This window comes from Artemia sp. Qi Xiang Cuo, chromosome 13, assembly GCF_049724085.1.
Source record: "Artemia sp. Qi Xiang Cuo chromosome 13, ASM4972408v1, whole genome shotgun sequence".
NCBI classification, from domain to species: domain Eukaryota; kingdom Metazoa; phylum Arthropoda; class Branchiopoda; order Anostraca; family Artemiidae; genus Artemia; species Artemia sp. Qi Xiang Cuo.
The window spans coordinates 47938752-47966614 of NC_142806.1; the positions used below are offsets into that span (position 1 = coordinate 47938752).

Below are 27863 nucleotides of genomic sequence, written 5' to 3' on the forward strand. Positions count from 1 at the left end.
TGAATAGTCAAAAAATACTCTAAAACTGTTGATTCTGATTCTTTGCGTGGGATTATAGTATAAGTGAAAGAAAGTATAAAGAAGAAGGAAAAACCAGAAGAAGCAAACATAACATATGACATCTGTTTTTCCAAACAATAATCCTCTCAGTAGATTGACCTAAAGGCTTTAATGCTAAATACAAAAGAAATCGGTATATTGGAAAACATAACAAACAACTAATCATAAAAAGGCTAAATAGCTAGGATATACAAGAACAGAAGAAAATACCAACAAACTATCTATTCCCGTACAATGCTAACCAATTAGAACACAACCTCTGTATACCCGTTTCATTTCGTTTTTCACACTCTTCTAAGATCCGTCGCACATCAGGAACAGATTGAGAACGAACTGCGAGAGCGTAAGCAGATTGAAGCCAACCAAGGCTTACGTACGTCAAGATCTAGAAGACCAAGTAAAATATGGATACATTGCACAAAACCATCAAATATAAATTAGATTACGCTTAGACAAATAAGGAAACCTATCATTTTTACAGTCGTTTAATATTGAATTCCCAATTCCTGTCACAAACCCGATAAAGTCGGGAGAGTTTTTGGCACAAAATGGGAATATCAACGAGTAAGTTTTAATTAAGTATCATATGGCATATTTTAACATTAATCATCTAGGATAAAACAAACCATGATTATAAAAGGGGTAATACATATGAAAATAATACACCAACTTTGTTTAAAAGATGGTATACCGGTGAAGGTCTAAACAATAAATGACATACCTCAATTCTTTTAATATGTTGCCGCCACCGAAACCTCTTTTCCCGTACGCATAGATAATCAAGATATTATATTGCTTATGTAAAGTATTTGGAACATAAATTCGAGAAACCTTTTCCTGGTGTCTCGTTACTAGCAGGGTTAGCAATGTATATGTCAACAATAGCTTCTCTATGGGGTCTTCCGGGAGGGCCAAAGCTTATCGTGTGAACTTTTTATTCTCAGGCCAGTGAACAGCCAATCACTGGGATTTCCAATATTAGAGAGTCGGGGCCAAGTGTATACTTGGAATGGCAGTCCATCTTTCGCCTTCGTCTTAGTTAGTTGTTCTTGTGCTACCTTATTTTCTCTGTATGTGTATTCTCACGTTATTCAATAAAGACCATATACCGACGTTTATTGACTATCTTCGAATTTACGTAAACCGTTACATCTGCCAATATGTAAAAGGCATATAAATAAAGAAGTAGACAGCGGTTTAGAGAGTGGTGGCAAGCGGTTAAAACTAGTGGAGCAAATATCACTAGTGGAAAACCTCCAAGTGACATTTGAGTGACCGTTATAAGTACTTACGACGACATCTTACGCTAAATACTGGCAACATATTGAAGAGCTATTTTTCCCGCTATCAAAATTGCTTGTGATATTGAGCTGCAAATACCGCAAAAGACTGATTAATAAGACATCGAAATGTTACGAGCTATTGAACTTTCTTCTATTCAAAGCGCCTTCTTGAAAAACACTTTCTTTTAAATGAACATTTTTAAATAGCCTGTTACACAATGCCTACTATGGATTTCCTCGCGATAGCTTCTACCTACTAATTCAAATTTCTACAACTGAGAGTCTCCGGTTGATTTCTACCTTTACTTAGCCATTCTACATTTGGTGTTTTTTTTACCTGATTTTAGATAGTCGACGTGTGATCTACATTTGACAGTTTCCAATCAAAATTTAACATTTTGAATTCGATAGTCAAAAATTAATTCTCAATTGTGACTTCATTTAATGCTAGTAATTTAATTGAGACCAACTGCAAGTGGACTTGAGACAGACTACCTTTCGTAAGTGATTTAACACGGTTAAACAACCCAGTAAATTTTATTATACCTTTATTGTTAGAAGTGAAGTTTATTGCCCAAAATCTAGCGTCAGTAATTAAAGAACGGTGTTTAATGTTTTTAGAGTAATCTCTTTTTCAAATCTTGATCTCAATATGTCAGTTTTTATTCCTATACTTGATCCTGCGGAAACTGGATATAACAAAAAGGTTGCTTTTGATTTTGTAAAACAGTGGAGGATAAATGGCAATTTTCCACCTCTTTTATTTGACTCAAATGATCCTGATTTCGATCAAGAGGAACTTTATGATTACTTCCAAAAGATCAAGACATGGGTCGCAACAAACCCTCCAACTCCACCGAGCACCACCCCAATTAATCCTCCAATAGAACAGCCTCAACAGTCCCCAGGAATAGGATCGCTAATAGACCCTCTTTCAGCAATAACGCCAGTCACAAAGCCAGAAAGTAGAAAAATAATTGAGTTTGTTTCGCAGTTACAAAAATTTCAGTCTTGTTAAATTGGTCTGATTCAAGAGCTTTACACACCACGTCACTTTTCGGTCATGGTTTGTTTCGCCCATTGTTTGAGGATCTGGATCCCTCGAGTATAAATTTGTCAAGTTTAAAACGTGGATTACTTGTAGCATATGCCCCAGGCAAAACAGTAGGCAAAATGGTTGCAGAGTTTGTAGGCGTGGTTCAATTTAAGGATGAAACGGTATATCTATTCTATAGAAGGATGCAAAAATTAGAAAGGTCATGTAGGGTGTCCTTAGAAGCCAGTGATGATGGTGTAGTCCTTGGAAGACTTGCTCTTAATTTATTCAAGGCGGGGATCAGACCGTCCTACAAACGGTATTTGTTAGAGCACAGTGCCGAAATTTTTTGTTTAGGTGATATGTACAAGGTTGCAAAACAATATAAACAGATAGTGGGGGAAGGAGAGACGTCTTCTTCTTCCGATGAATTTCTTTCTGCTCTGACGAAGGTGAAATTTGGACTCAATGATGAAGGTTTTCAAGGTCGTGGGCGTGGAAGTGTTCGTGGTCGGGTAAGTTACGAGGGTAGGCAGTATGAAAAGAGGGATACGCGTTATAAAAATGTACAGTGTTATTTTTGTAAGGAATATGGACATATTCAAGCCCAATGCGAAAGAGCGAATACTCGTAGAAGTGCTACTCCGGGAAACGAGTAGACCAACCAAAACTGGTGGAAATGGTTGGTAGTAAAATTATATCCCTAAAGATTTCTACTACTAAGTCAAATGTTCAAGTTTACACCAATAGAGCAAATAATGTTAGATTCCAGTGATATTTTAACTAGCAATAGCAAATAATCCAATCACAGTCTGGGGGGGGGGACACCAAGAAGAACTTCTATTCTATCTTGGGTTACTTGTCAAGCTAAATAATAACATTCAGTTCCCAATGTTCCATAAGATCAAGCTCGTTGACACAGCGTGTTCGGCATTTTTTGGTTCAGGTTGTCATAGGTCAATAATAAGTGAAAGACTGTTTAACCAAATCTCCCCTAAATTTCGACAGAATTGTAAGCCAAGGTTAGCTCGTATTAAACCACTAGGGTCCGAGGCACTGCCAATTGCCGGGAAAGTCAAGCTTCCGCTTTGCGTTTCTGACAAGAACCGACAAAAGCTATTAGATTGGGAGTTTTTTTAATTTTTCCTAAAGTGGATTACAGGGTAATTATCGGATGGGACATTTTGCATGCTCTGAATTCCACAATTGACCTCCATACAAATACCATTACATTTGGTGGTTATCTTTAATGACGGGGACAAGGTAATAAAACTGTCTCGCCGCACGATTTTGGGAGAGTTTGAGGAAATTTCTAACGAATTAATTGAGGCTGCTAAGGCAGATATAAAAATAAAAACTGAGAGAGATTACTTAGGTTTAGACCATGAACATATAGGACAACTTCAAAGAAAAGACGCCACATTAAAAACTTTAATTGAATACCTTGAGGTGATAGGAAAAAGGTCAAAGGCCTGTATAGCTACCCAGGGAAAGGGAGCTGGTTTTGATGTCCCGCGAGATGAGGTTGATGCCTCGCGGGATGGATTTGATGTACTGCGAGATGGTATTGATGCCTAGCAGGGCGGTTTGGCTACCCATGGAAAGAGAGCTGGTTTTTATGTCCCGGGAGATGAGGTTGATGCCTCGTGGGATGGTTTTGATGCATTGCGAGATGGTATTGATGCCTCGCAGGGCGGTTTGGCTAACCATGGAAAGGGAGCTGGTTTTGAGGTCCCGTGGGATGATTTTGATGCCTCGTGGGATGGCTTTAATGCGTAGCACTAATAGTGATGTAGAGATATCATCACTAGTAGTACCGCCATTAGTCGAACCACAAGTTAGTACAGCAAACCCAAATAGGTCAAAACTGAGGCGTTGCGCAGCAACAAAACACCAGGGATTTTATTCAGAATAAAATCTTGACGTCATTGCAGCATGGTAGGCCAATCAAACTGCAATGGTTGACATATCTATTCCATTATTTATAAGTTTAGGCAATTTCATTTATTTGTCACTGGTATTTTCAGGATTAATTAGCCTTTCTCGGTCCTTCCTTTTGCCCTAATCCGAAATAAAAATGTACAGTGTTATTTTTGTAAGGAATATGGACATATTCGAGCCCAATGCGAAAGAGCGAATACTCGTAGAAGTGCTACTCCGGGAAACGAGTAGACCGACCAAAACTGGGGAAAATGTTTGGTAGAACGATTATACCCCTAAAGATTTCTACTACTAAGTCAAATGTTCAATTTACACCAATAGAGCAAATAATGTTAGATTCCAGTGATATTTTAACTAGCAATAGCAAACAATCCAATCACAGTCTGGGGGGAGGGGGACACCAAGAAGAAGTTCTATGCTATCTTGGGTTACTGGCCAAGCTAAATAATAACATTCAGTTCCCAATGTTCCATAAGGTCAAGCTCGGTGATATAGCGTGTTCGGCATTTTTTGGTTCAGGTTGTCATAGGTCAATAATTAGTGAAAAACTGTTTAACTAAATCTCCCCTAAATTTCGACAGAATTGTATGCCAACGTTAGCTCGTATTAAACCACTAGGGTCTGAGTCACTGCCAATTACCGGGAAAGTCATGCTTCCGCTTTGCGTTTCTGACAAGAACCGACAAAAGCTATTAGATTGGGAGTTTTTTTAATTTTTCCTGATGTGGATTACAGGGTAATTTTCGGATGGGACATTTTGCATGCTCTGAATTCCACAATTGACCTCAATACAAATACCATTACATTTGGAGGTTATCTTTAATGACAGGGACAAGGTAATAAAACTGTCTCACCGCACGATTTTGGGAGAGTTTGAGGAAATTTCTAACGAATGAATTGAGGCTGCCAAGGAAGATATAAAAATAGATACCGATATAGATTACTTAGGTTTAGATCATGAACACAAAGGACAACTTCAAAGAGAAGACGCCACATAAAAAACTTTAATTGAATACCTTGACGTGATAGGAAAAAGGTCAAAGGCCTGTATTGCTACCCAGGGAAAGGGAGCTGGTTTTGATGTCCCGCGAGATGAGGTTGATGCCTCGCGGGATGGTTTTGATGAACTGCGAGATGGTATTGATGCCTTGCAGGGCGGTTTGGCTACCCATGGAAAGAGAGCTGGTTTTAATGTCCCGGGAGATGAGGTTGATGCCTCGTGGGATGGTTTTGATGCATTGCGAGATGGTATTGATGCCTCGCAGGGCGGTTTGGCTAACCATGGAAAGGGAGCTGGTTTTGAGGTCCCGTGGGATGATTTTGATGCCTCGTGGGATGGCTTTAATGCGTAGCGCTAATAGTCATGTAGAGATATCAGCAGTAGTACCGCCATTTCTCGAACCACAAGTTAGTACAGCAAACCCAGATAGGTCAAAACTGAGGCTTTGTGCAGCAACAAAACACCAAGGATTTTATTCAGAATAATATCTTGACGTCATTGCAGCATGGTAGGCCAATCAAACTGCAATGGTTGACATATCTATTCCATTATTTATAAGTTTAGGCAATTTCATTTATTTGTCACTGGTATTTTCAGGATTAATTAGCCTTTCTCGGTCCTTCCTTTTGCCCTAATCCGAAATTTATACATAATCTCAACTTTACTTGTCTTCATCAAATTCAGGTGTATGGGGAACAAGTCTATTTTAAAGCATACAGAGTAAAATGAAGTGTTAAAATATCCAGTTTCCGACTACTGTTGTTAGTGTGGTTCGTTCATACTATGTAAGTGCTTACTTATGTAAGTATTGTGTAGTGTTTATATAATGTAATTGTTACTATTTTATGCTGTAGAATGTTAGTAGGTGAGGAGTGAATAATTTGAGAAGGGTATTGAATGTTTTGAATTCAATTAAAGTTTGAGGGTTTAATCATAAGGGGATAAGCCAAATTTGGGAAATTTAACTTAAAACAGGGCGGAGAATCTGTAAAGTATTTGGAACATAAATTCGAGAAGCCTTTTCCTGGTGTCTCGTTACTAACAGAGTTAGCATGCTATTATGTCAACAATAGCTTCTCTATGGGGTCTTCCGGGAGGGCCAAAGCTTATCGTGTGAACTTTTTATTCTCAGGCCAGTGAACAGCCAATCACTGGGATTTCCAATATTAGAGAGTCAGGGCCAAGTGAATACTTGGAATGGCAGTCCATCTTTCGCCTTCGTCTTAGTTAGTTGTTCTTGTTCTACCTTATTTTCTCTGTGTGTGTATTCTCACGTAATTCAATAAAGACCATATACCGATGTTTATTGACTATCTTAGAATTTACGTAAACCGTTACATCTGCCAATATGTAAAAGGCATATAAATAAAGAAGTAGACAGAGGTTTACACTTATATTCATTCCTCTTTTCGTCTAAACTTGGGGTTAGCGGGCTAATGAAATTAATTTTGTATTGATAAATATTTAACTTGTCCCATTAATAGATTCATTTGAAAATAAGAATTATTCAGGGATCAAGTCCCCTACGCAGACCACAGATACCGTTTTCTATTCTGAAATTATTTTCTCCCATAAATTCTTGCTTTCTGCAAGAATGTAAGCATTTTCGCTTGCTTTTAGCACCAAGCAAAAGTGTAATACTGAAATAGAAAAGAAAAAAAATATAAAAAACCCAAACAGAAACGAATGTTTCTGTATATTCGAGAATGTATTTGAACATTCGAGAATGTTCAAGTATAAGTATATTTCAATTACGGACAGACAAATTGACTTCAGAGAAAAAAGTACTTAACATTTGGATGAATCAATGAAGGAAAGTATTAATAAATAATAATGACATATGAAAGGAACCATTAGCCCGCAAGAGCTAGGCCCTTGCACCTGGTGCTAGGCGTTTTCCCCTCTCTGAAAATCCCCCCACATTTCCCTGGATAATTTTGGATGTTCCTTAGAAGGGAAATTGTAAGTTCTAATCACTTGTTTAAGTAAGAGACAATGCTATATCGTTGCCTATAATAAACAGCAACAAGGCTTCAATGTATTATTATTTAATTTCTTATTTATTCCCAGAGGCACTTCATATAAAAAAAGGTGGTCATATAAACTTCGGAGGGGGCTCATTCAATTTCAAATTAAAATCAAAAGTGATTGGAAGGCAACCAGAAGTCCCCTCCCCCCTACATCGCTTTTCCCCAAACGCATCCGATCAAAATTTTGAGATAGCCATTTTGTTCAAAATAGCCCAAAGGTCAAATAACCATGCCTCAGGGGTTGACAATCCCCCTTTCAGTCCCCAGGACAAAGGCTGTAAGTTATGCAAGTTCCTAATTGTTAAGATATAAGGTTTTTATGGGAAGGGCGGTCGTATAAACTTTCGAGGGGGTTCATTTAATTGGAAATCGAAAGTTCCAGTGCCCTTTTTAAGATTCAAAAATAATCAGAGGGCAAAAACTTTCAAAGAATGTTAAGGGGGAGTTGAAGAGAGATTGGGGGCAACCAGTCCTCTCCCCTCCTTACCATTTTTACGTACCTCCTCTACTTAACAATGATCAAAATTTTGTATTTGTCATTTTGTTAAAACTAGTCAAACGGTCTAATGGGCACCGGCAAGAGGTGTGGGGGGGGGGATAGGCCCCCCTGTAAATTTGGCACTATAAATTAATTATAAGGAAACCAAAAGAAAAAGAGCAGAATAGGAAAAAAACATGGAAAAAATGTGCGTTGCACCATTGTTGGCTGCCTGTTAATAGATTTTGACCCTTAGTAAGGAAGATATAAGTTCTAATTTGTGACTGAGTGACCCGTTTCCAGTTTTCCACAAACATTTTTTCTCTATGATTTGGTTGGATTAAAAAAAAAAAGGAAAAAAAAAAAAAAAAAAATCATATTCTTCATATAATGAATGATGACAACCCTTACCTTGAGTGCTGTGGGGGAGTGTGACGATCCTATATATGAAGATTCATTATATGAATCTATGATAGATTCATATCATAGATTCAATCATATGAATTCAATTAAGTAAATAACGATCCTTGTCAATAACGAAAGTGTAAGAGCCTAACTATTGATAACATTCAATCAAAGAATAATTTTTTTATGGTGATCCTACATATGTATTTGTTTATTAGTAATTATTAAACAATAAGTACAACAACGGGGAAATTTTTTACAAGACAGTGGAACGCAACTTATAAATTAATATTTCGGCCCTATGTCCAAGGGCCGTCCTCAGCAAGACAAAAATATATATAAAAGAAAAAAGACTCACAACAGCATGCGACCAATAAAACCAAAAATTTAAAATTTTTCAAAGTAGCCCTAGCATCCTTACTTCAGCGAAGTTCAACCAGGACTGATAAAAAGTAAGTTTAAAAAGGCGATTTAATGAGATGAAAGAAAAATAATATAAAAACACGTTCTTATTGTTAATCCAGCCTTTTTGGCAGCTAACCTCAAAGGTCTTTTTGTGACCGGTTCTGTGTTAATGTCTATTGATTTTTTAAAATATTTTGTAAGATCATTTTTAGTTAAATTTTTGTATAGAGCATTTAGTGTATATTCCCCCAAATCCCTATTTAAGGAAATATTATTATTGATCTTAAGTCCGATTTCAATTGATTCTCGGACTACCTGCTTTATGCCTAGGTCATTGTTAATGAGGGCGGATTCATCAAAAAGTATATTATGGCTAGGATTTTCAAAAATATGGTTGCCTAATGCAGAATCAAATGAAACAGTGGAAACATTAGAACTTACAGCTTTGAATATATCATCTTTATGCTGTGGTATAAAGGTAGAACACACCAGAATTTAGAAAAGCGCATAGGAGTGGGGTTGCCCCCCTCCTCGACACCTCACTCTTCATACTACAATTTTTCGACCCTTTAAAAAAAGCTGCCTATTGTTCTAATCAAACAACCCTTGTGTTTCAGGAGTTGTTTTTAAAGGGTTGGGACAAAATTTAAACTTTACTGTAAAGAGCGAGGTGCTGAGGAGGGGGCAACTCCCCTTATATACATGATAATTTTGTCTCGTTTTCAGTTTTAATGTTGCTCCTTACTTTTAGCTGAAAAAAAAATTTATTTAATTTCTGATCATTTTTTAAATAACCCCAGGATACTTGGCTCCTGCTCCACGGAAAAATCCCCTTTCCCACAGAAATATCATCTGGGCAATTCAATCCTGGCAAAAATTGGCCCCGGACAATTACCCTTAACATCTCCACGCCTAAAATTGAATCGGTAAAGAAAAAGCAAGACATATAAAGAAATTTCGTATAGGAATTCCGGAAAATTCACCCACTGCAAAATTTTCCTTGAAAATTTCACCCCCTGGGAACTTCCCTCTCAATGGAAAATTCGTGTAAAATCCTTCCAGAAGAAAATTTATCCTCCTCTCCTCACTCGAAAAGTGTATACATACTTCCCAATAACAAATAAAACAATAGGTAAATTTTATAAGTTAAAAACCTTTCCCCAGGGGTTGTAGGGGGTCATTTTATCTCTAAAGACATAGTTATTGGGCATTTCAGCTATGCTGAAGAAAAAGCTACCTAAAAATTCTAATCGTACGATTTTGGGAATAAGTAGCATGGGACGGGGCCTAATTGCCCTCCAGTTTTTTGGTCACTTAAAAAGAGTATTAGAACTTTTCATTTCCGTTAGAATCAGCCCTCTCTCGACTCACACGCTGAATCCTATGGTGTGATTTTCATAAAAATTCTATGACTTCAAGGGGGGTTTTCCCCTTTTTTTCCAAAATCAGGCAAATTTTCTCAGGCACATAGCTTTTTATGGTTAAAACTGAACTTAATGAAACTCATATATTTGGAATGAGAATAATAAGCCAATTCTTTTAATACATCTATTGGTATCAAGATTTCGTTGTTTACAGTTTTGGTTACTATTGAGCCGGGTTGCTCCTTACTTACAGTTCGTTAACCCGAGCTGTTTGATTACCACACAAAATCCAAACAGAGATCATTGAGATCTTAACCATTTTTTCTGTGTTACCAAAAGTATTATATTCATACAGCCTCGCAGTTCCCTGAAATGCAATTGAACAAGTAGAGAAGTTTTTTCAACTATTGCAAGGTACTTTAAAGTACTTCGTATAAATAGAAAAAGAAAATAGCACCATTTAAAACAGCTGAAAACTAAGTTCCTAGCAGTATTTGCCATCCCGAAGAAACTTTCTCGCGGGACTGATTATAACCTGCCTTGCATTTTCCATCTCTGTGCTGGTAGATATGGGAATGTAACATATTAGCTGAATAGAGAAACAAATTTATTAGTTCCTACTCCCCCCCTACCCCTTTCAAAATTTACCTGAAGCCTCATGAAGAGGAAGCAGTTTGTCCATTAAAATGTACGTTTTTAAGAATCTACCCTACCCCCACCTAAACAATGACTAACCCTCCCTCATTATAGCTGATACGCAATTACAGATCACCAAACATAGCCTATTTTCATTAGAAATAAAGCAAATCAACCTGGTAGAATTCAGTACTGCCACCGTGTGGCATTACTTCTTTTGCAACTGGAAAGCCTAAACTATAGTTATTGATACTCTTAAATCAATTAGCTTCTCAGGATTTCAAATTGATTGCAAATTCGTCCTCTTCGTGGTAAAGTCGTAGTTTGGTGCCCAAAGATACCAAGAAAACAAGAATTTCCACTAGCCCAATCTGTATGGCGACTTAAAAAAGAACTTTAACTTTACGTTTGAATAAGCTCCATCCAAGTTATTCTAGACTTTCGGTTTGACACGATCACACTTGGTAAAAAGAGGCAAGTGTTAAAAATGCAACGACTATATCTCTTCTCAAAAAAATTACTAAATTTCACATTTGTAAGATTGGAGCATGAAACCTCTATGGTAGGGTTCTCACATATGACGTATCTAATGAAGGGATTTTCAATAAGATCACTTGCTTTTTTGGGTTTTTCCCTCTTTTTTAAAAATCAGCAAATTTTCTCAGATTTTTGGTTTTGGGTGGGCAACAATAAACTGAAAAGTTTTTATATATTTAGAAGCAGCATGAAAAGCCAATACTGCCGGTGTAGCAATTGTCATGAGAATTCCAGTTTTATTTTTGGTCAATATTGGTCCAAGCCACTTTTACTTCCAGTTTTTTTTTTTATCACAAACTATTTGATAAGATTCTATTGTGTCGGATTTTTTTTAGCCTGTTCATTTTATTTAGTTGAATTGGACATTAAAAAGAAAGAGGGTTAATTTGACAGCTGGATAGTAAGTTTAAATTAAGTGTTTCTTTCGCTATTCTACTATTTAATGTCTTAATATATAAAGGATATAAGTTCGAGGGAGGGAGAATTGTCCTGTTATGAAAGAAATACATTTAACATGGCCGTTATAAAATCAAAAGTGGTATCTATGTAGGCAGGATGATTTCTGAGTATCTCTACTCCTTCTGTAAACTATTCTAAGGCGTAGGAAATTGCATAAAGACAAGTCTAAATCTGTTATAACCTACGGAAGCAATAAATCTTCCTTTAATTATGGTTTGAGTTTGATTTTCTTTTAAGATTAAATGCATAATAATTAAATATATTATTGATTAAATAAATTGATCCCTTAGCCAGAAATCCCTGTCGTTTAAAATTTACTGTATTTTGTTTAGATTTTGCATGCAATTTAATTGTTCCTGTTATTTGAGATTTTTTTCCTAAAAGTATTTAAAAATAAACTTATTCCTACGAAAAAAATTCCCTGAATTTTTTTTCGTACCTTCCCTGGCACTCAACCACCACTGATACTTTGGTTTTTGGCTCCCCCCCCCTGAAAATTTTTCTTCCGGCACCCTTGGATGCCATGCCCCCCAACCCCCACAGCCCTGGGGCAAGGATGGTATATTATGTAATTTATCCATTGTTGACATGCAGGATTTATCATTAGGAAAAGGACAAATGTTTGATTCTGGGGCATAAAAAAATTCCAAGGATATTAAGGTGAAACTTTGGAGAATTTTGAGGGGTGTATTAAACTAAATCAAAAGGCACTATGTATATCCAGTTTGTCAAAAAGCGGACCTGCAATATCTCAAGTACAGCTGAGGGCATTAATTTGAAACTTTCAGAACTTAGTTTTAGGGAATACACATTGTTGACTTTACAATGCATAAGGGGCTTTAAATCATCTCAAAATAATTTACCTTTGCGCTTAAGGCTTCAATTAAGCCAATAATCAATTCTGAGTCCTTGATAACAGGTTCATCAGCATTCAGCTGCTTAACAGCTTTCATTAGAGCCTCGTCTAACTTAGAGCTTGAATCTCCAGAGACCCGTTGCTGATACCGAATAAAATTTACAAAGACAGATAGCTCGGAGAACCTCCTATCTGCAGATAAGGCTACAACACATTTTTCCAAAATTGGATTCCATGGAACCTCCATCTCTGCACTTATCCTATAAGAGTTACAAATTAGTTAAATAACAATGTCAGTTTGTATATTAGGCCTACTGACTGGGGTAGTAGCGTGATAAACACCTAATACAGCCCTTTTTAATGCTATGTCTCATAGCAATCCTTGTGCCATTATTAATTATAGCAGCACAAGGGTTGGCAAACATGCCTACAAACCTGAAGTATGGTAAATGCCTGAAATGTATGGTCATGGCCACACTCAGAAGAGCATCATAAGCAAATATAGCCCAAAATTTCAGGAAGAAGCCAAAACCCAGTTTAGACTCACATAAGAGATATTTATCTATAATTCGGTGCACTAAACATTAGTTTTTTTAGGTTTTCCTAAAAAACATAAACTATGCGATAAACATAAACATGCGCTTGAAAAAATAAACTATAGTTTAGGAACTGAGGGCTTCTTTATTTTTTGTTGTTGCATAGCGTTATTGTTGCACTAAACATTAGTTTAGTGCACTAAAAATTAGTTTTTTTAGGTTTTCCTAAAAAACATAAACTAGGCGATAAACATAAACCTGCACTTTAAAACATAAACTTTAGTTTAGGTACTGAGGGCTTTTTTATTTTTTGTTGTTGTATATAGTGATTGTTGCACTAATCATTAGTTTTTTGGACTAAAAATTAGTTTTTTTTTTTTTTCCTAAAAAAAATAAACTATGCGATAAACATAAACATGCGCTTTAAAACATAAACTATAGTTTAGGAAGTGAGGGCTTTTTTATTTTTTGTTGTTGTATAGCGTTATTGTTGCACTAAACATTAGTTTTTTTTAGATTTTCCTAAAAAACATAAACTATGCGATAAACATAAACATGTGCTTGAAAACATAAACTATAGTTTAGGAAGTGAGGGCTTCTTTATTTTTTGTTGTTGTATAGCGTTATTGTTGCACTAATCATTAGTTTAGTGCACTAAACATTAGTTTTTTTAGGTTTTCCTAAAAAACATAAACTAAGCGATAAACATAAACATGCGCTTTAAAACATAAACTTTAGTTTAGGAAGTGAGGGCTTTTTTATTTTTTGTTGTTGTATAGCGTTATTGTTGCACTAATCATTAGTTTATTGCAATAAACATTAGTTTTTTTATGTTTTCCTAAAAAACATAAACTACGCGATAAACATAAACATGCGCTTGAAAACATAAACTATAGTTTAGGAAGTGAGGGCTTTTTTATTTTTTGTTGTTGTATAGCGTTATTGTTGCACTAAACATTAGTTTTTTTTAGATTTTCCTAAAAAACATAAACTATGCGATAAACATAAACATGTGCTTGAAAACATAAACTATAGTTTAGGAAGTGAGGGCTTCTTTATTTTTTGTTGTTGTATAGCGTTATTGTTGCACTAATCATTAGTTTAGTGCACTAAAAATTAGTTTTTTTAGATTTTCCTAAAAAACATAAACTATGCGATAAACATAAACATGTGCTTGAAAACATAAACTTTAGTTTAGGAAGTGAGGGCTTCTTTATTTTTTGTTGTTGTATAGCGTTATTGTTTCACTAATCATTAGTTTAGTGCACTAAACATTAGTTTTTTTAGGTTTTCCTAAAAAACATAAACTACGCGATAAACATAAACATGCGCTTGAAAACATAAACTATAGTTTAGGAAGTGTTATAGTTTATGATGAGGAAATGTTTTTTTTTTTTTTTTTTTTTTTATTAATACCCAATTTTACGAGCTTTGCTCTCTGTTGGGGGTTATATGTTTTTTGTTATGTTGATTTAATCAAATAAATATTTCTTCTTCTTATGCGATAAACATAAACATGCGCTTGAAAACATAAACTATAGTTTAGGAAGTGAGGGCTTTTTTATTTTTTGTTGTTGTATAGCGTTATTGTTGCACTAAACATTAGTTTAGTGCTCTAAATATTAGTTTTTTTTAGGTTTTCCTAAAAAACATAAACTATGCGATAAACATAAACATGCACTTGAAAACATAAACTATAGTTTAGGAAGTGAGGGCTTTTTATTTTTTGTTGTTGTATAGCGTTATTGTTGCACTAAACATTAGTTTAGTGCACTAAACATTAGTTTTTTTCAGGTTTTCCTAAAAAACAAACTATGCGATAAACATAAACATGCGCTTGAAAACATAAACTATAGTTTAGGAAGTGAGGGCTTTTTTATTTTTTGTTGTTGTATAGCGTTATTGTTGCACTAAACATTAGTTTAGTGGACTAAATATTAGTTTTTTTTAGGTTTTCCTAAAGAACATAAACTATGCGATAAACATAAACATGCGCTTGAAAACATAAACTATAGTTTAGGAAGTGAGGGCTTTTTTATTTTTTGTTGTTGTATAGCGTTATTGTTGCACTAATAATTAGTTTAGTGGACTAAATATTAGTTTTTTTAGGTTTTCCTAAAAAACATAAACTATGCGATAAACATAAACATGCGCTTTAAAACATAAACTTTAGTTTAGGAAGTGAGGGATTTTTTATTTTTTTTTTGTATAGCGTTATTGTTGCACTAAACATTAGTTTAGTGGACTAAACATTAGGTTTTTTAGGTTTTCCTAAAAAACATAAACTATGCGATAAAAATAAACATGCGCTTGAAAACATAAACTATAGTTTAGGAAGTGAGGGCTTTTTTATTTTTTGTTGTTGTATAGCGTTATTGTTGCACTAAACATTAGTTTAGTGGACTAAATATTAGTTTTTTTAGGTTTTCCTAAACAACATAAACTATGCGATAAACATAAACATGCGCTTGAAAACATAAACTGTAGTTTAGGAAGTGAGGGCTTTTTTATTTTTTGTTGTTGTATAGCGTTATTGTTGCACTAAACATTAGTTTAGTGGACTAAATATTAGTTTTTTTTAGGTTTTCCTAAAGAACATAAACTATGCGATAAACATAAACATGTGCTTGAAAACATAAACTATAGTTTAGGAAGTGAGGGCTTTTTATTTCTTGTTGTTGTATAGCGTTATTGTTGCACTAAACATTAGTTTAGTGCACTAAACATTATTTTTTTTAGGTTTTCCTAAAAAACATAAACTATGCGATAAACATAAACATGCGCTTGAAAACATAAACTTTAGTTTAGGAAGTGAGGGAATTTTTATATTTCGTTGTTGTATAGCGTTATTGTTGCACTAAACATTAGTTTAGTGGACTAAACATTAGTTTTTTTAGGTTTTCCTAGGCTAACAACTATTTGCAAACTACATTTTTCCACATAAATCATGCGATGATTCAACAGTCACATTTAACTTAAAACCAAGCGAAATACTAAGTGAACTAAGTAAATAAGTCCTGCCTCGTTGTAAAAATAAGATAGTCTTTACCCATAACCAAAACAAGAATTGACTTGGTGCACAAACGAGCTAAGTACTGGCTCCGTACATAGTTATTCTTCAACAATAAATTTACAGCAAAAAAACACTTCAACATAGTCTCCCCTGTAAGCCTCCATGGCCAAGAAGGAACAAGGGAGGATTAAAAACAAATATATATATACCGACAAAGAAAACAAAAAAAAAACCTAAATTACAAGCTAGGCAGGGAGTAGCGCCTGATTTCAAACCAAACCACGAAACTGAAATAATCTTCTAAGAAACGTAAAAATCCAATCCAGAGAAATCTACTCCAGGGGACAAAAAAAGAGAAAAAAAAATTGCTAGAAATTCCTAGCAGTGGACTGGCTGGGAGCAAAAAAGATCTAAATCATGACTCAAAGAGGAAGTGAACAAAATTCCTGCTAGTGTGTTTGATTTATTTGGCTAATTTGACGTTTTTTAAATATAATCAAGCACTATTACTCAGAACAGTACAGGTCTCTGGCATCTTTTAAAGCAATCCTTCCATGAAAATTTCTAAGGGTCCATAGAAAAAGCCGATAATGTATGCTTACCTCATTTTTAAAATTGGCCAAAGGTCACTTAAGATCTTTAAATTTCTGTGGACCCCAAGAAAATATCGGTCAATATGCTACAGGCAATTCCACAAGCCCCTAGAAGTTAGGTTGTGTAGATATTCCGTCCCTAGTCTTCCACTGGGAAATCCTACTTCGCGACCTCACTACAGTAGAGAGGTAGAAACGCCATTAATTGAGTGCTACGCTAATACGTAGAGGGTGCAAGCAAGCTGGGGATTTGATGTTCAAGTGAATTCCCGTTAAAACATTCATGATTATGCGAAACATTAGCAATCCAAGTAATGCTATGACATCCCCGGAAGGCTACGCGCTCCAAATAGGGAAGATGATGGGAGTGAGAAATCGACGAGCCTTCTGAAAGACTAACATTTTCTGAAGATTGGATAGTGGAACGTCCGATCCATAAAACAGATGCAACCGAGATACTAGTTGCAATTGAGACTCATAAGTATGAATCAATAATCCCTGCTTGTCTGAAGATCGAATCTTTGGTTTTGGTAAGTATAACACAATAGGCCAGTATTATCTTTGACATCAGCAGCCTCCCGAACCTAAGCAGTAATGAGTCGCAAGTATCCAAGTGGCATTTGATTTTCTAATTTCGTATCTATTGTCTCGAATCCACTAATCAGCAATATGCAGCCTCACACCACTTTTTATTACTTCTTCCTCTAAAAAACTTTCTACAGGTTGAAGTCTTACCGATAGCTCCGTTGATTTCGTGTCAGTTCCATGATACGCTGAGGTGATCACTATGCATTTTAACCTTTGTATCCTCTTCTTAACAAGGGCGTAGCTACAGTATTTTTATTGGGGGGGGGGGGAAGAGGGAGTGATATTGAAGTAGGTGCTATTCAAGCAGTAGCGAAGAAAAGTAACTATTTAACAAACACTCTACTTGGTGAATTTAAAAAAACATTACACAATACATTGTAAACAATCATAAATATAAGTGCTCGTGCTTGACTTTTACTAAAATTAAATATATAATTTTATTTATTTTTTTAACTAGAAGTAAGGAGCGACATTAGAACTTAAAACGAACAGAATTCCGAACATAAATTCCGTATATGAAAGGGGCTTTCCCCTCCTCAACACCTTGGTCTTTACGCTAAAGTTTGACTCATTCTCACAACTCTACTTTTGAAACAATAAAAGCTTTAGCGTAAAGAGTGAGGTGTTGAGGAGGGGACAGTCCCTTTCATATACGGAATAATTTCTGTTCTTTTTAAGTTTTAATGTCGTGCCTTACTTTAGGTTAAAAAAAAAACTTGTTTGTTTATTTAATACAATACAAGGATAGGGACTGTCAATGAAGCTCTTCTGTCGGCTGAATCAAATGCATATCCTTGATTATACATTTTCAGTTCGCAAAGTCCTTGCAACACGTGGAATTGAACCTTGGTCCACGGATGCAGTATTTAGGCAGTTCGTCTCTGAGAAAAAGTGAGCTTAGTGTAGTCTATACGCCCAAACGAAAATATTGCCTACATTTTTTTTCGGATACTGTAGTTTTCAATATTTTGAAGAAAAAAAATTAGGCAGCTGTAAGATAATAGACAATTCCTTGCGACATAGAGGATCGAACCTAGATCCGAGCGTAGCGTTAACCACTCCGCTTTCGCAAGGTGAACATGTTAGATATTTAGATAATACATGAAATAGATAGGGAAGATCAGTAGCTCATCACTGAGAAAAATGAATATAGATTACACAGGAAAAAGCGCTTGGCTTATTCTTAGCAAAAACGTAGTAACTAAAAGTAAAGAGCGACATTAAGACTTGAAACGAACTGAAAGCTATGCTGTATACAAGCAGGTATCCAGGATTTTGTTCGGGGGGGGGGGTACCCGATTTTATTTAATAGCATTTTTTTCTGGTAAGGTTTTATCTTTACAGGTATTTTTTAGACTAATTTTCGACTCAGTCACAAATTTCGGGGGGGGGGGGGTTCAAACCGGGTAACCCCCCCTGGATACGGCATTGCCTGTATACAAGAGATGGGGGGGAGATAGAAGGAGATTATTGTTGTGTATATATTGCTTTTAATATATACATTTTAAAAGCAATTACTATTTGCATAAAAAACTGTTTATAGTTCGCTACTACAAACTATTTGATAGGTTTGAGTCTAAAATTAGCCGTCAGGTTGTAGGATTTCCTTTCTCAGTGACGATCTAACCACAGCAATCTGGTTGTTGTTGATAATCCTACAACCGGGTCAGGAGAACTACCTTGAATTTATTTACGGAGCAAAAGTGGGGGGGGGGGTGGCTGGATATCAAATTTGTTAACACAAGCATTTACTGTATTACATGAAAGCATTCGTAACTTAAATTTTTGGTGGAATAAAAGAAAAAATATTATGTCATCAGGACAAAGCTATGATTTACTATACTCTTACGTATTATTTCGCATTAGCTCATTATACTTATCAAATAATAAAACATTAAAAAATTCCAATTGAAATTAAGGAGCAACATTAAAACCTAAATCGAGCCAAAATTATTCTGTATATGATGGGGTCTGGCCCTTCCTCTCTGTGCTAAATTGTTAAAGAACGTTAAAAGTACTTCTCAATCAAATTCAACGTCCATTCTGTTTGAGCAGTCTTTCTTAAAGATTTATAACAAAAAGTTAAACTTTAGCGTAAAGGGAGGAAGGGGCCCCCCCTCTTATAAGGACTAAAAGAAAGGAGCGGGGCGTTGAGCAGGGGATAGCCCCTTTCATATACGGAATAATTTCTGTTCGTTTTAAGTTTTAATGTCGCTCCTTACTTTTAGTTAAAAAAAAAATAGTTTTTTTTTTTAATTACTGACCGTTTTTGAATTAATGCCAGTTTTGAATTTGGCTCATCGGACATGAATAATTAAAACAAAATTTGCATATTAATTTTACTTTTTTTAAACTAATAATAACCTTATAATAACTTGATTTTGATTGAAGTTTGATTGTTGTTCCAGTTGTTTAAGAATGACTCCTGAATCACAAAGGCTGTTTAATTAGAATAATAACCTCTTTTAAAAGTTAAAAAAGAAACTTTAGCGTAAGAGCGAGATGTTGAGGAGAGGCAACCTATCTCATATACGTAATATTTTCTGTTCCTGTTAAGTTTTAATGTTGCTTCCAACTTTCAGTTGAAAAAACTTATTTTTTATTTAATTATTGATCGTTTTTTAAATAATGTACGTAAATCCAGCTCCTCCTCCATGGAAAATTCCCTTCCCCCACGTGAAATTATATCTATGGAAATATTGTCCGGCGTAACCTAAATTAGCGATATTTGCGGAACTAATTTTGAAAGGCATAGTAACACAACGGCCAAAGAGGTCGAAATTGTTTTCATGAAAATGAAAGTCATAAGTTGAGAAATTCTCAAATCACTGAAATGAATGAAAGAAAAGATCTTTAAAGGTATACGTAATAATTTATGTTCGTTTTAAGTTTTAATGTTATTCCTTACTTTCAGTTGGAAAAAACTTGTTTTTTTATTTTTATTTAATAACAACAACAAGCCGAAGACATATAGTATCTTTGGTTTATTATCACATAAAAATCATAGTTATGAAGCTTCTTAAGGTAAAATTAAATGCTAAGATCGGCCAGAAAATAACACAAACAAATTATTGCTAATATCGCCATTATTTAACAAAGTTCAAACTTTAGCGTAAAGAGTGAGGTATTGACGAGGGGGTGAACTTCCTCATATAGGAAACATGAGGGGGTTCCCCCTCGTCAATTTCTCGCTCTTTACGCTAAAGTTCTAATTTTATTCCAATTCTTTAAGAATGACCCCTGCATCACAAAGGCCGTTTAATTAGAATAAATAGCTCTTTTGAAATTACTAAAAATATTTCAGCGTAAAGAGCGAGTCATTGAGGAGGGGACGAACCCCCTCATATACGTAATAATTTCTGTCCGTTTGAAGTTTTAATGTTACTCCCTATTTCAGTTGCAAAAACTTTTCTTTTATTTAATTTCTGATTGTTGAAAAATTTCCAATGAAAAATTCTTCCATAGAAAGATCCTCCCAAATATCCCAATCCCTCAACCCCCCCCCACCAGAAAAAAAATCCTCCCCTGAAAACGTCTGTAGCCTATACTTACCAATAATACTATATATAAACAATGGGCAAAGCTCATAACTTGCAGCCCTTTTCCTGGGGACTGTAGGGATTAAGTCGTCCTCAAAGACATAGTTATTAGATGTTTCGATTATGCTAAACAAAATAGCTATCTCAAAAATTTGATCCGGTGACTTTGGGAAAAAATGAGCGCGGGAGGGGGCCTAGTTGCCCTCCAATGTTTTTGGTCATTTAAAAAGGACCCTAGAACTTTTAATTTCCGTTCGAATGAGCCTTATCACGAAATTCTAGGACCACTGGGTCGATACGATGACCCCTGGAAAAAAAACAAAAAAAACAAATAAATACGCATCCGTGATCTTTCTTCTAACAAAAAATACAAAATACCACATTTGTGCAGATAGGAGTTTGAAACCTCTACAGCGGGGTTCTCTGATACGTTGAATCTCATGGTGTGATTTTCATTAAGATTCTATGATTTTTAGGGGATGTTTCCCCCCTTTTTTCCAAAATAGGGCCAATTTCCTCAGGCTCGTAACTTTTAATGACTTGGATTAAACTTGATGAAACTTGTATATTTAAAATCAGCATAAAATCACGCTATTTATTACCTCGTGATTTTGAATGGATTTTGACTCTGTAAGATTTCATTTGTTGTACTAAACTCTTAATATACGTGATTTATTGAAATACTATTAATGAATTTTTATTAATTTGGTTTGTTTGTGGTTTCGTCGATTTATATTAATAAATAGCATTGATATCAGCGGGCCACATAAAACTGAAATAAACATCATAGGCAACGCAATAGTGCTGTGTAAGTAAAAATACAGGATAAGTCAAAGTTTTGCCACAGACTGTGTACCATTATATTGTGACATATTCCCCACATTTATATAGTGACCGTAATTCAAATTCGAAAGTATTCAAAAAACAAAGTTAGATTCATTAACTTATCCGTCGGGCATTGTTTGACAAAGAATATCCAGAAAATCTGATTCTTGGCATCATTATGTCATAAACGTTAAATTAATTAAAAATTGCCAAGGATGCTGATTGGAAGAGAAAATTTACTCCTAGAGTTTGAAAACTTCCTTCCCCTTTGTATCTTTGTTAAAAAAACGAACTCTATAAAAATTACACAAAAGTTTTTCTCGTGTAAATCAGGGTAAGGGGGATATACATTTCTGGAGGGGGGTTACACTGATTATCGTTATTATGTCTATAATTACCTTCACAAGCAAAGCTCGGTTTCCTAGTGTTGCATGATAAAACTGATAACAAAATGAAAAAGAGAATGGGTTGAATTGAAAATCAAGTGTTTTGCAGTAGGCATCAAGACATGGCTAATTGTAGAAAGAAAAAGCCAAGACAGATAGTCCAAGTAATTGAGAGGCAAATGGTACCGCTAATACGTGCACAAAAAAATGTTAAATTATGAGAAAAATATGCATATTTTGTTTAAATCCACTTTATTCTATTCTATTTATTTTTAGTACAGCATGCTGATGCAGAGATAAATGTCCTGCAAATAGCGCTGGCGTTGTGTGAAATTGTGACTAATTTCTGTCATAATTGTTAGTACATTTTTGTCTTTTTAGAGCTGGTTCAAACAAATATTTAGAAAAGCAAAAATAGCAAGAAGTCAGCATGGTATTATACATAGAGGCAGTTCTAAAATTTATGGGCTACTATGTAAATCCGAAAAGTAAGGAATAGAATCCGAAAACAAAGGAATATCAGTACTTATTAGGCATTTCAGTTAGAAACAAGAAAATTTGAAGCTATATTGGATTTCAAACTAAATACTGGAAATAAAAATTAAAACAATTAACTGATTCCTAGAGCAGATCCCCCTCTACCAAATTCTATGAACAAACTAGAACCGACTTGACCTTTCTAGTTAGAGTAGGAATATTATTATAAAAAGCACCAAGTCTTGTCTTATTTTTCATTCAGGAAATTATATTCACTCTATATCCACCTTCTTATTCTTCAATGATTCCATTTCTGTCCTATTTTCAGATTTACAAGGTGTATTCATTTCCAATTTTAAAGGTTTTAAAACAAGATAATCTAATCTTGAACTAATAGATTTTAAGAAGTAAAAGCACCTTAAATATCAATAAAAAAAATTGACCTGAGCAAATGTGGCGAAACAGGAAACATAGAACATTTTTCAATTTTGCCTTTAACTAGGCTTACATTTTTACTTGATCATAAGGTTTCAAAGACTGTATATTTGGAAAAAAACATTAATTCTGGAACATATTATGAAGTGCAATGGACACCTATTTTTCTCATTTTCCTTATGCTAAAAGCGAGCATAGATTAATTTAAAAAAATTATCTGTTCAAAGTAAAGAGCAAATTTTACACTTAAAACGAGCAACAATTTTAGAACTACTTAATAAATTATAGTTTTTTTTCCAAATTATTTGGGGGGGGGGATAAATAACCCCTTGCACCCCCCCCAACGACACCACTGCTTCTTAAAAGGGTAGAGTCAAAAACGAGTTGAATTAACCCAGACCACCACACCATATGACAGAATTAGTCGAATTACCATCTTACATATGTAACGTGATTTAGACTGTTGCAAAGTCCCAGGTATTTCCCACCATTCCTTAGCATTGGATTAGGTGACTTCCCGCGCTTTCTCTATAGAGTGAACTTTTTCCGCTCAAATGACGATTAAAAATTGTCCCCAGATATTTCACCTGTTTTTTTTTAGCGATATCAGGTTACCATACATTTTTAGAGCAAGAAAAACTTCCTATTTTCCTCTTATTCGTGAATGCTATTACCTCACACATTTCAGAGCTTTCGACCTTTCGTTAAGAGAAGGTAGTTAATAAACGACCTTCTCTTTTTTACAATACAGATCATGCAAGCGATGACACTATAATTTTTAAATGTTTTGGACTACTAGAATAACTTTTAGAACTATTAGAACTACAGGAACTAATAGAATAACAAACGATCTAGAGCTTTAAATTATAAAAAGGGCTTACTTCCACCCAAGTTGTAGGCGACTTTAAATATGCAATAGGGGCCATTATAAGGAGGTCTAAAACATTTCTTTTCTCGAAGATTTTCCCTCTGCCAAGAAGAATAGTTTGCAATTAGTTCCAGGCATGTCTACGCCTTAGTTGTCGGGGAAGGGGATTTAGCCTACTTTTCTTTCCGTGAAATGCCGAATTGTTTATTTTTTCCCTCACGTTTTCCTAGGTATTATACATTATTTTGTCTGCATTCGCAAGTTTTAGCTAATTCGCCTCCGCTACCCGCCCAATCAATTTTCATGCATATGTTTATTGACTCTTTTATAGTGAAATTCCAATCTGTTCTATCAAAGTTCTTCCAGAATAGCCTATTATATTTAATTATCGTATCAAATTTTCATTTTTAATCTATTTTCAGTTTTTTCTTCTTTCTTAACTTATGTAAAATATTCACACAAAAAAAAAAAACACTTTTCCTCACTTTCTATTTTCTTTTTGGAAATTACAAAAAGAACTTACTTCCAAGCAAGTTGTAGGCGACTTGGATCTACAGTTGGGGCCATTATAAGGAGCTCTAAAACATTTTTGACACCAGCTTCATCATCAAAAAGGGTTGAAATTCTTTGATTTTGTTCAGATAGTTTCAACGCACTTCCTCGCTTCGATAATAAAGCAGAAGACTTCTTTTCCTGTGATAAGTACGTTAAAACAGACTTTGAACCTGAAATTAGTCTTTTTATTTAATGGTACGGAAAGAATTTACGTAAGAGACCAAAAACTGTCAATCTTGACTAGGGGTTGAGTTACACAATACCAGAATAATGGTAAGGGAGAATCAGAAATGACAGGGGAGGTAATCAAATCAGCGACTCGACAATAAACAGTTTCTGTTTACCAACCAAGATCAGACCTTCAATAAAAGGTGGTTTCAAAAAAGGGGCATATTTTTGGAAGAGGGCCGGCAACCATTATAATTTAAACAATGACTACGTGATGCCACATAATACACTAAGGTCTAGTTTTTAAACAATCGGTTCTACATACAAGCATTTTGGAAGCAAGAGGGTCAACGATGGTCTCTGCTCCTATCCTTTCTGCGGAAGCCACATGAAGGTATTTTTTCGTTTTATTTACATGTACGTCAAATTATGTGAGTTCCGCCAAAAAACCTTTCTACAAAAAATGAGGATTTTAATAAAGTTGCAGATTTAATGGAAAGCAAATCAAATAAAATTAATTGATAAAACAACTATCCCTGACTACAATTATCAAATTTGCACTTACTCTTGGAAAAAAAATAATTAAAAGGCAAAAAACAATCAATACAATAGAAATAAGTAAAAACCATAATAGTGTCAAAACCAAACTCTAAGGGAAGAGAATGAGAAAAAACCTTTGTTTATTTTCATAAACTGAATTTACAAATAAAAGTTCAAAGGTTACATTAATTATCATTGTTGTAACATAAATCGTCCTGTATTGGTGATTTATTATTCTCCAGCTCGAAGAGTTTATTGAGCCATATACCTTGAGAGTAAAAGTAAAATAAAAATAAAGTAAGAAAATAAATGTGAAATCACAGGTAAAGAAAATGTGTACCCTAGAGCAAGACCAGCGCGGGTCGGAAATATTGGATTCAAGACTGTCCTAAGTCAAATTTCACAGGAGGAAATTTTCAGTTAATAATTAATTAAGGCGGGTTTACTCATATAGCCAGTGTGCTCTGTGCTTAAACTGAGCAAATACATAATATAAGTCCCAGGCACGTAAAAGTGAATTTATTTCTCAGCTGCTTATCTTCTATTAGCTTGTCACTATTGAGCTTAAAAGGTGCCAGCGCTTAGAGAGACTTTTTTTACGGGGGGGGGGGGCACAAAAAATAAAAACAGGCAAATACTTGAAATCGACGGGAATACCATGCAAATCTCCACATTTTGAAGGGACCAGGGTGAAAGACGCCCTTGTCAGATATGTAACCTTCAATTCTGTCTGCAAACCGATTCAACCGATGGTTTATATTCATAACCTGTGTTTCTTGAAATGCAGTATTTAGTCTTAGAAAGACAACTGAGGAGTCTTTATAATGAAAAAGCTCAAGAAGTGTTTGAAAACCATCCTCAAGGAATTAGAATTACTTCTAGACGGCTACACTACCATTCGGTATAAACAATCCAAACTAGAGCTTTTTATACTAAAGGACACACTTTAGAAATTTATGAGCGGAAATTAAAGGCCTAGAAAGACATCAGTCAACTAAATTTTAGAAATAGCCTAAGTTTTTCTTTTTTTTTCCAGTTTCTTATTTTTCATCTTAGAAACTTCAAAGACCAAATCGTCCTAATTCCAGAATCCAAAATCCTGACCATACTTAAAAATGATATTAAAGTATTATGTAAAAAGCAATAAATTATTAACAAAATAAGAACATCACAAGATGGTTCAACCGTTAAGTTATATTCATAACCGGGGCTTCTTCAAATACACTTTTTAGTCTTGTAAAGACAACCGGAGAATCAATTAGCTATATTTCTTTATACATAGATAAACTATATTCACTTATAGTCCAGGAAAACTGCGAAAAAAGGGATCAACCTCAAACAATTGATTCTTTCACTACCCGACTAAAAAATATGTGCTGATTCCGAATCCGAAAAGCTTACCACTCTAGCTCTGTCACAAATTTGAGGTTTTTGAGGTTGAATTTGAGGTTGTGGCAAAAAACTACTAATTCTTTCGACTTTTAACTAAATGTTAAAAGTCGAAAGAATTGTTTGGGGCTTAAAGTTTCGAGAGAATGAGGTTGGGGAGAGCTTCGGCCTGCAGGTATATATTAAACTTGGCCTACGGCAAAACATTTGCAGCCTCGCGCCTTGGTAACAACCAAGACTCGGTCCAGGTAAAGTCCAGTATGCCTGGAACCTCAGTTTAGTGAAAGTGAGTAAGAATGAGGAGGAGGAGGGGAAGTTGAAACGAATATTTGGCAACAAGAAAAAACATTCTATCAAAGAGCTTCCCTTAGCTGAGACAAAACACTAGTTCCAAAAAAAAGATCAATATACTCGTATATAATGCAAAACAGAAATCAATTACACAAGCCAGATAAAAATCACAGTAACACAGAGATTCATTGGATAGTGGCAAAGCTATTTAAAAATTTGGTCTTCTTCTTCGCTACCATCATCTTCAAGGTTTCCAGCACCAACTGTTTCACAGTTAGAACAGCATGTTCCTTTACAATTGCTACAAGCCCAGGTACAGCCATGCTTTTAGCAAGAACATCGCAGCGTCGAACACTTGCTCTTACAACTACAGTGAAACATTGAGAGAAGGGAGGCAGTGCCCGCGATCTATCTGAATGCAAAGGTCGCAATGCTCCTTTGCGCACAATCCAGCCAAATTCCAAGAGATCCAGTCGACACTCAACATTTTGCCACGCTTGTACTTGGAAGTATGCTCGAAGCGAATTATACTTGCAAACATTGCTTGTTGGTGGGGGCGATTTTGCCTCAACATATTTCCCAGAACTTCCAACTTTTTCGAGAAATTTCCCGTAGCGGACCTGGTCAAGACTTCATTTTCTGCAGCCTTAAATAAGATAAGCATGTCCTTCTCTCCAGCTTTTCTAATGTCGTCTCTTTGTAGCTTTTCTTTGTAGACTGAACCTAGGAATAGTCCGGCGATATCCTGGAAGTTTTTCTTCTCTTTTGCGTGGTTCAATGGTGTAGATTTTCCTGTGCCATAAATTCGCGAAGTCGAATCGTATCCGAGAAACGCATGGAGGAAAAGAATTTGGTCACAAAGGGTAACACCAATTCATGGAGGAAAAGAATTTGGTCACAAAGGGTAACACCAAGTATCATTTTAGCTGCCAATATATCCCACAGACAACCTCTAGTTTTCCGTGACTTTGACTCGGAATGGAAAAATATGGGTTTACAGTCTCGCTTCATGTGGTACAATAAAAGGACCAGAAAGTCCGCATCTCCTCCTACTAAGACAGTGGGTCGGCGTTCTGCCGACTCGACCGCAGTCACCACAATCAGTAGGTCAGCATCGGCTGGGGACTGGTACACGTTATATCTCGCATCATTAAGGTAGCCAGACAGCAT

General features: G+C 35.3%; 1 protein-coding gene across 1 annotated transcript; it reads right to left on the reverse strand.

Moving 5' to 3' along the window:
* Positions 1–27863, reverse strand: LOC148945353 (uncharacterized). Its single transcript, XM_089099017.1, has 6 exons — positions 27692–27863; positions 26930–27195; positions 25671–25743; positions 24274–24475; positions 12498–12750; positions 1–445 (listed from the first exon to the last, which is right to left on the reverse strand). Exons 1-6 carry the CDS (start codon positions 27861–27863, stop codon positions 278–280), a joined length of 1134 nt encoding a protein of 377 aa, XP_088955143.1. The 3' UTR covers positions 1–277.